Here is a 13,902-nt window from a genome sequence, read left to right on the forward strand (position 1 = left end):
GAAAAACAAATATATAACACATAAACAAACGACAACCACTGAATTACAGGCTCCTTACTTAAATAAATGTTCATAACATACTAAATGTATGTTCATATTGAAATTGATAGAAAACCAAAAATTGGGAACTTGGAGGGTAAAAAAACATTTTCCTGTCCCCAATAACCTATGACTTATGATACTTTTGCTGAAATTCTCCAGTCATTCTGTATTTTACAAAATTCTTCCAACAACACTTTACACACTTTAAACTACGCTCTGAGTGCCCGCGATTTCGCGGGTGTGTTCTAGTCTTTATTGTAAACTAAATAGAATATTGGTAATACAAACTACAAAAATGAGAAATCCCAGTTTATCTTAAAGGGTTAGTAATCAGGCCTTGAAGTCCTAAAACTTACGAGTCAGTTTTTTATACTCATGCTCCTAAATCAACTAATCAAAATGATGGTTTCGCGCATGTTTTTTTGTGCGCTGAGCACTGAGCAAAGTTTTATGACTTCAACCCCTGATGTTCTTTCTTCACTGTTTTTAGGTCACGAGGGCATGATTTTTGTGCTCTGAGCAAATGTTACACAATTGTGTAACAATACCCTGAAGCCAATAAATGACCATGTCTACTGTGAAATAACATGTATCCGTCAGGGGTTAATTTCATAGTTTGACAATTAACCACAGACTAGTGATTACTCGATAACCAGACGACTATGTAACCGGCCTACAGCTATAGACATTTGTATGGACCGTTGGACTATATAAGATCCCTCAATGGAATACAAGGACAGAATTCGATTAGACCACTATTCGATTAGGACAGATTGGTACCGGAGATTCCGCCAAGGTCTCCCCCCTCGTGGGTAGGCTGGAACTCATGTGCTTAATATCCGAAGTACTCTATCAGGACTGAACAGTTACACTATACGATCACGTGCCCGTGTGAGATATTGAACATTCGAACAATTCAACTTTAAAGACAGTTTGTGAACATTCGAACATTTGAACTTTAGAAACATTCTTGACTTTGTAATTACGTAATAAAATATATTTAATCTACTGACAGTGTCACACAAAGTTTTATGACTTTAACCCCTTATGTTCCTTCTTCACTGTTTTTAGCTGACTTCTATACATATGCAGACTGAAGAAATAACATTTGAAGTAACGAATAAGTTAAGAGATCAAAAGTAAGTTTTTGTTGAGTAATCACCACCGAGGATGTGAAATCATAATCAACTTAGATATCTACCTAACATGAATGACAATAAGATACAAATAACGATTTAAATAAAAACTATTGTATGGTGCCTGCCGACAATGCTGTGTTTAAATGACTATGTATAGCATTGGAATTGTATATAAAGAAATAAAAAATCTTAAAACTTTTGTTTCGACCAACTTATTAGAAAAAAAACATAACGGAAAACATTAATTCGAGACTGAACATTTCCCTCACAAAGCATTGAGTCAGAAAGACGGTGTCCTAACTTTACTTATGTACTGATTAGTGTAAACACATAACTCATTTTTAATCCACTTTAATATCTTGAACTTCTTCTAGAAAATGTGCTACTAGTAAATTAGCTCTATCGAACAAATTTACCTTTAATTTTAAAAATTGAATTATTCAATATTGCAATAAAGCCTATCAAAACATAGTTATTCTTATACCCTTCTCTTCAACATAATCTGATAAAAATAAACATAAAAAGCAAGTTCAATGTGTTTTGATCGTTGAAATGCTCGGATATAATTTAAAATTCTTGCTTGAATTTTTTGAAAGTTTTAAACTTGAGAAATTATTTGGGTTAATATTGCATATTTTTTTTTAATTAATGCATATCAAAGTAAAAGCGGGAAATAAACAAGTGAAAAATGCAAGTGTGATTGAAAGGAAGTTTTTTATAACAAAGTTCAGTGGCAAATATTTCATGCCTTTTCAGGGACAAGAAACAATCTAACAAATATGAAATACAGTTGCAAATATTTCTTGCATATTCAGGGACGAGAAACAATCTAATAAATATAAGATACGGTGGCAAATATTTCATGCATATTCAGGGACGAGAAACAATTTTTTGAAGTAAAAATTCCAAGTTTTCTAAATCACATTCATATACTGTATATGTGTCAACACTAAATTTAGAGCAACTTTTTTTACATATAAATGAAATGAGGTATAATTTAAAAACAGCCACTGCAAATCATGAAGGTTTTTTTGGATAGCGGCATAGCTGTGTCTTGTCACAGTCAACCTACTATAAGTCATTGCACGGGAAGAGAGCGTGACATAAACTAAACATAAGGCATCATATAAACATTCGCTATTTCGACCAAATTCAACGCACCTGTGTATTTAACATCCCTTTGCCAAACGTATGTTACTTGTGGGGGACTAGTCATTCCCATTTGAGAGAGAAATTGGAAACAAATAACTATAAAAAGTAAATAACAAAAAAAAACCAACCTCCAAAAAAAACTAATAAATCTTTTTGTTTTTTTAAATATAATACTCTATGTATGTGTTTTAAGTCCTTTTATACGTGTCTTATTTAGAAATACGCGACTTCTAGTTCGATTCCTTTTTCTAAATTTTTGATTCATAGAGAAATTAGCACTCTGAGAAGAATTATAATAATTTTACAACAGTTAAAATAAACAGAAGTAAGCTCTGTATTCATTTTTAGTGGCCTTTTCTTTTACAACTGCTACTATTTCAGTGCCACTAGCATTAATTTTCAATGAAAGCTCTCCATCTTTTGAATCCTTTCTTGTAAGATCAACGCTGAGTACCCCTAACATACTACAACCTTTTTCTGTTGTATATTTAGGGTCCTTTTCTTCTGATGCAAAAAATTCGAAGTGAGCACATTTTTGTTCGTCTATAACAGGAAAGTAGGTATGTTCTGGTTCAAAATGTCCAATTTCTACTACTTGTCCTTTCTTGACATGAATATCGAAAACATCATCAATAAGACTGTCATCATGGCTAGGACGCTTCGACGCATCATCAACACCACCTATATAGTGCCTTTGCATTGCAACACCATATGTATATCTAGAAACACGTGACTTAATTGTTCCTGGTTCAAATCCAAACATAACTGCTCCTTTAAGAACAGCCAATCCAGGGTCTCTTGGAACGATAACGTTTACCTTTTCACCCAGTTTTTGTTTAACGGCATCTATCAAAACAGGCGACTCTGAAAACCCGCCAACTGCTAATAATGTATGAACACCGGAGAGCTCTTGTTTTTTAAATAATTTATCAAGTTCATCTGTAACATTAATTATCGAATAGTCAAAGAAAGAGCGGAAAAGGTTGTGGTTGAATCTCATTTTGTCTCCTTTAAGTTGAATCTGGTTTTTAAAATTTGTTTGCGGTATTACTTCTGACAATTTCTGATTTGTACTGTTCTCGTATGTTTCAAGCCATGCAACGGGAAGTCGAATAGTTGTTTTATCGGTGTCCTCATTAAAACATGTTTTGGCATGTTCAAAACTGTACATCAATTCGAAGTAATCGCCTGCGTGATGTTTCTTTACGTCATTAATGACAAAACCTCCCAGCAGTCTAACTAGAAACTTGTAAAACTCTCCGTTGACTGTGATCCCACCCCAATGTCCTCCGCATGCTTGGTGTATCTCTTTTACTGAATTTGGTCCTGTTACTTCATGAACAGTAATGTCTGTTGTTCCACCTGAAAATAGGAATACAAATTAAGAATAGATTAGTGTTTATTGCAATCATATATGCTGTCTAAAGAAAAAGAAACATCCCCTCGCAAGAAGAATAGCATAAACATTCCCATGTCCTTTCGTAGCCTTTAAACAACTCCATTGACTATGTTGTTGTATTTGAAAGTTTGAAATGGATAAAATGTTAAATCATTTCCATAAAAGTGGTCTTCAGCTGGCCCCTGAAAATGTGTACTAGTTCGGGGAAAATGGACGTACCATTTAACTCCGAAACATATAAATGAACCTAAATTAAACAAGAACTATCTTAAAAAAAGATATCCGACGTATTTAAATTTGAGTATATGTTTAAAACTATCATTTCGATAATATTCAGAAGCACAAAGATACCATTTAAATAACGTTTTCTCTGTTTGTGTTCAGTATTCTCGGTCCTCGTATCTTTCTGTTTACATTCACCAAAATCCCGCGGAAATCTCACATGAGTAGGTGCGTTCTAAAAGTCATGTACGTTCGTACAACAAAGTTTACATTAAAAATTATATAATTGTCCCGAATAAACAGCTGTCACGGATGCAAAGAGCTATTGGAGAAACAATTATTTTAATAAAAATATAAATCTTTGTAAGATCTACTTCAAATATTTATAGTTTTTCACTTGCTTTCCATCACGATATAATTAACGAGACGTTTTTTCAAACACAACCAAATCACCCACCATGACAGCATTTTGTCCAATCACAGAAAGGATTTTCGAGCATGCGTATTCTGTTGCTATAGTGAAGCGTCCTTAAGTTTAAAGGGCACAAACCGAAACTAATACCGACTACGTCGAAAAAAAACGATACAAGACTAACAAGGGCCAAGGGCTTCTGACTTGGACAGACGCAAATAACGGCGGGAAGAAACATGCTTTGCAAGATCTCCAACCTCCTCAATATATAACATACTTTCAACAATATGCAAAACAATATGAAATACGTTTCAAACAAAAGAACTGTTGGTTCGATTTGACGATCTTATTTGGCTACCATACACTAACACCCCCTACATCTTACCTCCTTGATCAAACACAATATATTTATCTCCTTCCTTCATACTAGCAATAGCTTTATAACCTCCTGTTTGTTCTACGCCGACCGGTTGTTTTCTACAGTGTATAGAAGCAGCCTCTGGTTCCAGAGCAAGTGACAGTTGGTCCGTGGAAATTCCTGCCTAAAAAGACAGATACACATACATATAATACATATTCTAGTGTGCACAACATGTCTTTTAGGGTTGTTTGCAAATATATTTGTCAAAACTAACACATTCCGATAGTAAACATGTTGCCTGACAGAATAGGTATACTTTCATAAGCCAGTTTTATATAAGTGTTTTGACCATATAAATGGAGATGAAAATGTTTATAGACATGTATTAAATAGATATGCAGGCAAGTCACACAAAACCAGCTGATCTACAAGGTTTACCTTCTACTTTCCACTATAAATAATGTGCATTGTTACAATCCTAGACAATGCTGAACAGGAAAGGCTTTGCAAAACAATATTAAAGCTATCTACACTATATGACAACTTTGCACGAATGACGTTCTCAGGGTTATACAGGGCTTACACCATAAATAATATATTACTTCGCCTGAAATTGAGCCCAACAATGTTAGATCTAACAAAGATGATTTTTAATAATCGCAAATTCACTGCAATCATATATAGAAATAGGAAGATGTGGTATGAGTGCCAGTGATACTACTCTCCATCCGAGTCACAATGTGTAAAACTGTACTTGAACGTAAACAATTATAGGTACGGCCTTTAACACGGAGCATTGGCTCACACCGAACAACAAGCTATAAAGGATCACAAAAAGACTAGTGTAAAACAATCCAAACAGGAAAACCAACAGTGTAATCTATATAAAAACGAGGAACGAGAAACACGTATGAACCACGTAAACCACTGAACAATAGGTTCCCGACTTAGGACAGGTGCAAACAAATGCAGCGGGTTTAAACGTTTTAACAGGTACCAGCCTACACCTTAACATGAACTACTAGTAATATACTCTTATTAGTAACTTACACGTCCAAGTATACATGTAACTGGTCATTTTGATGGAAAAAAAATATAAAAATAAAACGAAATAATACAAAATGCAGAACATGCACATAAAATGTACCATGTATATTAAATGATATTTCACAAATCATTCGACAAGGACAGGAAAGAGGATCCATTTTTCGTCATCGCCAGTATCAACATCATAATAACAGATAAAAAAAAATGTTCCATATTTTATTCCATCGTGAAAGGAAAACCAGTTTATATAGTACTCAATTCTCACTTTTCTTTTAATTATTTATCATGCTTCCCTGGTTTCAAAGATGATATGAAGGGAGACATGATGTTTAACTAATATAAACTAGAATGTGTCCCCAGTACACGGATGCCCCATCCACACTATCATTTTCTATATTCAATAGACCGTGAAAATGGGGGGAAATCTCTAATTTGGCCTTAAAATTAGAAAGATCATATCATAAGGAACATGTGTACTAAGTTTCAAATTGATTGGACTTCAACTTCATCAAAAACTACATCGACAAAATCTATAACCTGAAGCGGGACAGACGAACGGATGAACAGACGGACGAACGAACAGACGGACGGATGGACGGACGAACGGTCGGATGGACGGACGAAAGAACGGACGCACAGACCAGAAAACATAATGCCCATAAATAGGGCATAAAAAGAAGATGTGGTATGAATGCCAATGAGACAGCTCTCCACAAGAGACCAAATGACACATAAATTAACAACTATAAGCCACCGTACGGCCTTCAACAATGGTCAAAGCCCATACGACATAGCTATAAAAGGTCCCGGAATGACAATGTAAAACATTTAAACGAGAAAATTTACGACCTAATTTATGTACGAAAAATTACCGAACCACAAATATGAAACACTTAAACAAACGACAACTTTTACAACTAAATTACAGGCTGTTGACTTGGGAGAGGCACTACATAATGTGGCTTGGTTAAATATGTTAGCGGGATCCCAACCATCCCACTTATGTGGGACAGTGGTGTAATAGTACAACGTAAGAAGGAACTATAAAAATAAAAAAAAGGCTTAACTGATTAGATGGATAAAAATACAAATACTACAAATACAAGTGGACTTGGCCGGATACTTGTACATCCCATCAACGAAAAGACACTAATTACAGATCTGACAGTACTCGCAATAACTGACAGCTAGTTCAGAGCCACTAACAACGAATAAAAAGAATCATACATCTAAGACTTAATTATTAATTAGTACATATCCAACATCCAATGGATTTAGTGTAAAGCCGTTATAAACATGACCTTGTGCAATGCAAAGATACAGGTATGAACAGATTGTAGATCCATAAATGTTTATAAGTATATAACAATAATATTGAGTTTGCTTTTAATTACTGATAACAAAATCAATATTTTAAAGTATTCTTCCGCCTTTTTGTTGAATTTTATTCTCATGCACACTTGTCCGACCGACACTTATTTAATTTTTAGACATTAACTTATGATATTTGGTATACAGTGTATAACCATGAGATATCACAACAGTCTAATATCATTATGACGTACCTTTACTGTTGATTTGATGGTCAAAATAGTTGATGTTTTGTTCTTGAATATTGACTTTCAAGGTAAAATAATAGAGTTTTATATGTCCAACCCTAAAACCATATATATATTCTTCCAGGCTATGTCAATTTCTTTTAACTGCACCATAGGATTAATTCCTTGTGACCAAATCCGCGTCATATAATGCATTTTAATTATCTTCAATATGGTTTGTATCAAAACCGATTGACTTGATGAGTCATTTCTAATTTACCAGCGGACTACATTCACATCCCCATCCCTACCACATATTAATTCTTAATTGCCTTGATTAGACATTTTATTCCAGACGAGGTCTGTTTGTGGTACAAGTCACGTCTCTTTCATTCTTTCTGTTAAGACCCACCCCATATTAATAAATCCTTTATTTTCTTGTTTTCATGAAAAGACCTTTCACATTGAAACATAGGTTTTGTAGATGTCTTCAATTAAAAAAAAATGATGTTGCTCAGCAAAATGCGTGTTTCTAAGCTCGATATGGATTTCGTCAAAAAAGATTTCCGGGTAATGATAATCTAGATATTAAAGTGTAACACCATATGTGGAAGTATATATATTCTTCCAAATTAACTGAATTCATACTTCAAATAACATAAAGAACCAATTATTGCACTGTTGCTAAGCACTTGTAAAGTATCTAAGTTGTTGATAAGCATTAAAAGAACTACAATTGAACGAACTTTTTATTTCCAACTAAAAATCGTTCATAAACAGACAATCTACATTGCATTCAGTTTAATTTGTTTTATAAAATGACTAATTGATTTGTAGTTGTCTGTAGTTCAAACAGTTTTGGCTGTTGCTAAGCAACATATGTGTTGCTATGCTCAATGCGGAATTTGTTAAGTATAAAAAAAAAGATGGATATGATGGTATATTGGAACGAAACACCATATGGAAAGAAAAAACTTCAAACATTTGCTAAATTCACATACTTCAGAGGGGACAAACACCTATTTCTAAACCGTTGCTAAGGTTGTTTTTAAGCATATAGTAAACGAAATTAAAGGGACTTTTCATTTGTGACTTCAAGTACTTCTTGGAAAAACAATTTTATTTGGAAATATTAAAATATGTACTGATAAAGCAATTAAAATGTGATAATTTTTATTCTTAATATGTCCTTTCACCAGAACAATATAAAATCATTGCTTTTTTTAAGTTTCTATACTATTTAGACCATCAATGATATTAGTATTAACTTATTTGGAGAAGGGGCCCAAATCGCCTCTTATCATGCCTTGTCCTTTTGATTTACAAAATTGTTTTCTCCCCCCCGGTTGTTTTCGAAACGCTGCTTCTGTAACAGCCTGCCAACACTTTTGAACAGTGCCCTACATATCTACTAAGTCAACTAAACTATACAACTAGAACTTTCGGAAGTCCAGTAATATCTTTCCTAATATAGTTAACTTTCACAAATACAATTATTCTACTAATTGTTCGTGTTCATTTTCTATTATAAGACAACATTCTTTTGGAGGCTTACAACTCCCTGTGACAATATTGGAATAAGGCAGCTGTTGCAGAATGTTTCGGACCTTTTTGGTATTTTTTGGCTTAAAAATCTCGGTTCTATTATGTACTAGAAAAAAGATTTTTTTTTCCAGAAATTCATGTCGGCAGCTACACAGAATTCGTTTATTTCTTTCCCATTGGATAAAAGTATACATAATATATGCATTGTCCTTTAACCATAAAACGTACCTTTTCAGCAGCATCTCGCATGAACTGTTTTGCCTTTAGGTCCCAAATAGCTGGTACAGTAAGCACCCAGTGAACATCATCATTACAGAATTTTCTAGTTTTTGCCTTGAAAGAGCCGTCGCCTAGACCTTCAGCATTAATAATAACACCTGTCTTTGAAGAGCTGTCGCCTAGACCTCCAGTATTATTAGTAACACCTGTCTTGGAAGAGCTGTCGTCTAGACCTTCAGTATTAATAATAACACCATCTCCGTGACTCACTTGTAAAGCTTTAAGAATGTGTCCTTTGAAGAACTCAATAACGGCTGCAAACACTTCGACTGCTTTCATTTTCTTGGCCGTATTACCTTCTACATTGATAGATTCTACAAGCCATTTATCTTTCGACAATTCGTCCTGAAATTATCAAAACTATAAAAGATTATTTAACCACCAAATCACGTGCCGTTTTATTTCCTTCTTCAAGTCAGTGGTCATCTTGTTGGAAGCACATCAAGTTATTTTAACCATGTGTTCGTCCTCGTCAAGTTTGTGTGTATGACGAGTTTGTTTGTATGTGTTTTTTTTCACCTGTAGGTTCGATGTTGTAGGTTTAAAGTCAGGCTCTTAATCGCTATGAGCGTAGAAAGAAAAATTGTGAGAAATTTAACCGATAAATAATTTAATACCCTCTAGAATAAAAAAGAACATAATGATTTAACGATTGACAACCCACTGGTATCGTTTCTACCTTAGAACTCGCAGATAACAATGTAGTGGCCGGGGTTAAGTAGGTGTGTTGAGATGACAACTGTCTACCTATTAATCTTGGTAAGAGGAAAAATAAAAGAAACGTTAAAAAATGTGTAACAAACAAACTTTTCAAGAGGTATTACCGATACGACATCAGAACCACAGGTATGAACGAATATTCTGGCAGTTACTTATTAGTAACAACCTGTATAATATTATGTCGTCTTACATCATAGTTAATATGCATTATGAAAGAGCACAGCGAGTCAAAATTAAAAGCAACGTATAGAGTATGTTGCACAGGATTTTAACATGTTTAATACATAATGAACACAAAAAATGTAATATTATACATATCAAAGGTTAAGCGAAATAACGAGATTCCCAAAACGAACAGAGATGCAAAGGTTTAACGGCAAAAGTACACTCGTAACCTACATCAGTCAAAAATAATTAAATATTTTCGGTTATTATAAACTTGCCTTCTCTTTGTATAACATCATCTTGAAGTGTTCAAAATAAAACCATTTGGTAAAATCTTCCTTTTTAAGATTATTCTGATAATAATCACGTGCCTCGTATCCGAAACTATGGAACTTCCGGTTTGGACGAAACAACACACACGTTGGTGCTTTGTAGGTCATCCATCCACCAGCTGCCGACCACGTAGGACAAATTATTTTTGGTTGTTCTGTTTTCCTTTCAAGGTATTTGTCATAATCGTCTTTAATGGAGTAAGCATATCCAGAAAACGTGGTTCCGAAATCAATGGCAGCAATAACGGGTTTCTACATTATAAAATTCTTAAACTTTATATTTGGACAGAATATAAATGAAAAGATTGTTTTCACAAAAATCACAGCTGAGACTAAATTGGAAAACTGGATAATATTATGTGCTGCAAAACAAATTCTAAAAACTAAAACTACTTCATTTCTTTGCATATTTTTACAAAATATTTCATTACGTTTTAAAGTAGAAAAGTAAAAAAAAAAGTTGTAGAAACGTCAGGAAGTATTGTTAAAATTGACAGATGAAAGTTAAGATATAACCGGATGTATCGGTATCACACGAATGCCATCACCTACAGTCATTTTAAAAACTAGATGTTCTAAAATAGCCTTTGTCGCTCACCTTGGTCTATATGCCTTTTAAACAAAAGACACAGATGTATTCATGACAAAATTGTGTTTTGGTGATGGTGATGTGTTTGTAGATCTTACTTTACTGAACATTTGTAGTGCTACAATTATATCTATCTATAATGAACTTGGCCCAGTAGTTACAGAGGAAAATATTTTGTGAAAATTTACAAAATTTATGAAAATTGTTAAAAATTGACTATAAAGGACGATAACTACTTAAAGGGTCAATGGACCATTTTGGTCATGTTGACTTATTTTTAGGTCTTACTTTGCTGTACATTATTGCTGTTTACAGTTTATCTCCATCTATAATAATATTGAAGATAACAACCAAAAGCTTCTTAAAATTTAAAATTCTGAGGCACAAACCAACAACGGCTTGCCTGAAAGGGTCTGAAAAAATTCAGGGCAGATAGATCTTGACCTTATAAACAATTTTATTTTGTCAGATTTGCTCTAAATGCTTTGGTTTCGTAGATATGAGCCAAAAAAAGCGGGATCATCGGTCACAATTTTTAAACTAGATAAGCTAATGATAATTGTGGAAAACTTTGGTTAAATTTGTCTTAGTAGTTTCGGAGAAGACGATTGTTGTAAAAGATTACAAAAAATTACGAAAAATTGTTAAAAAGTGACGATAAAGGGCAATAAGTCCTTTAGGGGTCAACTGACCATATTGGTCATGTGACTTATTAGTAGATCTTACTTTGCTGAACATTATTGCTGTTAACAGTTTATCTCTATCTATAATAATATTCAAGATAATAACCACAAAACGGCAAAACGTCATTAAAATTATCAATTCAGGGGCAGCAACCTAACAATGACTTGTCCAATATATCTGAAAGTTTCAGGACAGATAGATCTTGACCTGACAAACAATTTTACATCTGTCAGATTTGCTCTTTATGCTTCGGTTTCAAACATATATGCCAAAATCTACATTTTACCCTGTTTTATTTTTAGCCGTGGTGGCCATCTTGGTTGGTTGGCCGGGTCTCCGGACACATTTTTAAAACTAAGTACACCAATGAAGATTGTGGCATAGTTTGTTAAAATTTGGCCTAGTAGTTTCAGAGGTCGAAGATAACGACGACGACGGACGACGACAAACGACGGACGCCATATGTTGAGAAAAGCTTACTTGGCCCTTCGACCCAGTTGAGCTAAGAAGCCTATCATACTGTACAAACGAAAAATGCACGAAAAATGTACTGTTTATATCTATAAGGTCATTATACCAATTTACAAAATATCTGCAGTATATGTGCAGCCATGACAGATAAGTCAGCACAACTATTTTTCTCACGATCCAAAAAGAGTTAATTCCGCCCAAAGTCATTCTACAAAATGAGAAACACAATTGAGTTTTGTAAGTAATCATTAAACATTGATGTACCAAAACTTAATTCAATACCTGCAGACGCAGACACAAGAAAAGTTCAAACAACTCTTTAATTTCAAAATGACTGAAGAACGACGGACATAGGTGAAAATTATGCAGTGGTCAAATAGCTCAAAACTATTAGCTGTTAAAATTGATCAACTTACAACAGATGCTGAGGATGCCATTCTCTATGACATAGTCTGATTTATATCTGAAACAGAAAATAGATATTTTGTTAAGCCATTATAAGTAAAGAAGAATGTTAACATAAGGGATAAGAGTTTATATTTGAAATTCATAAAAAGCATAACCGAAATGATCAGAAATAACAAAATAAATAATGTACAAAACAAAAACAAAAAAAAAAAACAAGTGAAATAACAAAAGTACCAAACTCATAGGAAAATTAAAAAAAAGACCGTTATCAAATGGCAAAATCAAAAGCGCAAACACATCAAACGAATTGATAACAACTGTCATATTCCTGCTTGGTACAGGTATTAATTTTCTTAATATGTAGAAACTGGTAGATTAAACCTGGTGTTATAGCTAGCTAAACCTCTCACTCTCACAACAGATCACACCAAGAAAAAAATATATACCCCAGTACCAATGTTATCTTCCTTATCATATTGGTCTTGGAGTAAATTACGGGCCTTCCTGAAAGCACAGTCTTCGTTTCACTATTGAAATTCCTCATTACTTATTTAGTAAACAAAACCTACTTCATTAATACTATGTTTGTCTTGATGTTTTAAAGCTAAAGTCAGTAATTATCAAATGGTATAATTAAAATGATACTTACAAAAAAGTTAACTTGACCAATACAACAGCAATCATCAGAATTACTGGTAAAAGAATGGCACAAAATAAAGAATTGTACTTCCGTGTTGAAATTTATAAGTCAATAATTTCAATGTCCATGTCTTGTTAATACACACCTACTAGTATTTATATTTAAATGTTTAAATGATATATTGATTAAAAATGCAATCAACTACGACCTATGTTTGTAAATACAGAATATGTAGTACAATTGTGTACTTTTACGACTCGGGCGTGACAGAAGTAAAAAAAAAAACAATTATAACTTTTTTTAATCTTTTACTCTGAGCAGAAGGTTGATGAACCACTGGTATGTCAAAGAACGTCTTTTCCTTTTTATGAAAAGTTTCATCGGAAGATACCGAGACCTGGTTAATAAATATTCCGTATCAACTTCACAAATAATACACGATGGTCTTAAAGTATAGATTCTAGATACTGACGTTGTTTATCATCTTAATAACGTGTTACAGTTTTCTTTCATTTGTCTTTGTGAATATTACTTTAACTGTTGGTAATATCAATTTGTCGTGTCTCGATATTTATATACCCCGTTATTGTGTTATTCTGCTATGCTATTTTTTTGTATCCTTGTATTTTATGTTTGCAAATGAGCTTTTTCTATATGCCTTTTTGTGTTTCTTTGTTGACATTTACCTTTGCTTTTACAGTGGTTAAGATTATAACACAATGATGACTGCTGTACTCCTATTTTTGATATTTTAATC

General features: G+C 33.5%; 1 protein-coding gene across 1 annotated transcript; it reads right to left on the reverse strand.

The window, feature by feature from the left end:
- Positions 1-1,967: 1,967 nt before the first annotated feature.
- On the reverse strand, positions 1,968-13,285 carry LOC143085174 (heat shock 70 kDa protein 12A-like). The gene is made up of 6 exons (XM_076261396.1): positions 13,155-13,285; positions 12,514-12,560; positions 10,300-10,605; positions 9,086-9,481; positions 4,752-4,908; positions 1,968-3,695 (listed from the first exon to the last, which is right to left on the reverse strand). Exons 2-6 carry the CDS (start codon positions 12,532-12,534, stop codon positions 2,644-2,646), a joined length of 1,932 nt encoding a protein of 643 aa, XP_076117511.1. The 5' UTR covers positions 12,535-12,560; positions 13,155-13,285; the 3' UTR covers positions 1,968-2,643.
- Between the last annotated feature and the right edge of the window lie 617 nt (positions 13,286-13,902).

Source organism: Mytilus galloprovincialis, chromosome 8 (genome assembly GCF_965363235.1).
Source record: "Mytilus galloprovincialis chromosome 8, xbMytGall1.hap1.1, whole genome shotgun sequence".
NCBI lineage: Eukaryota > Metazoa > Mollusca > Bivalvia > Mytilida > Mytilidae > Mytilus > Mytilus galloprovincialis.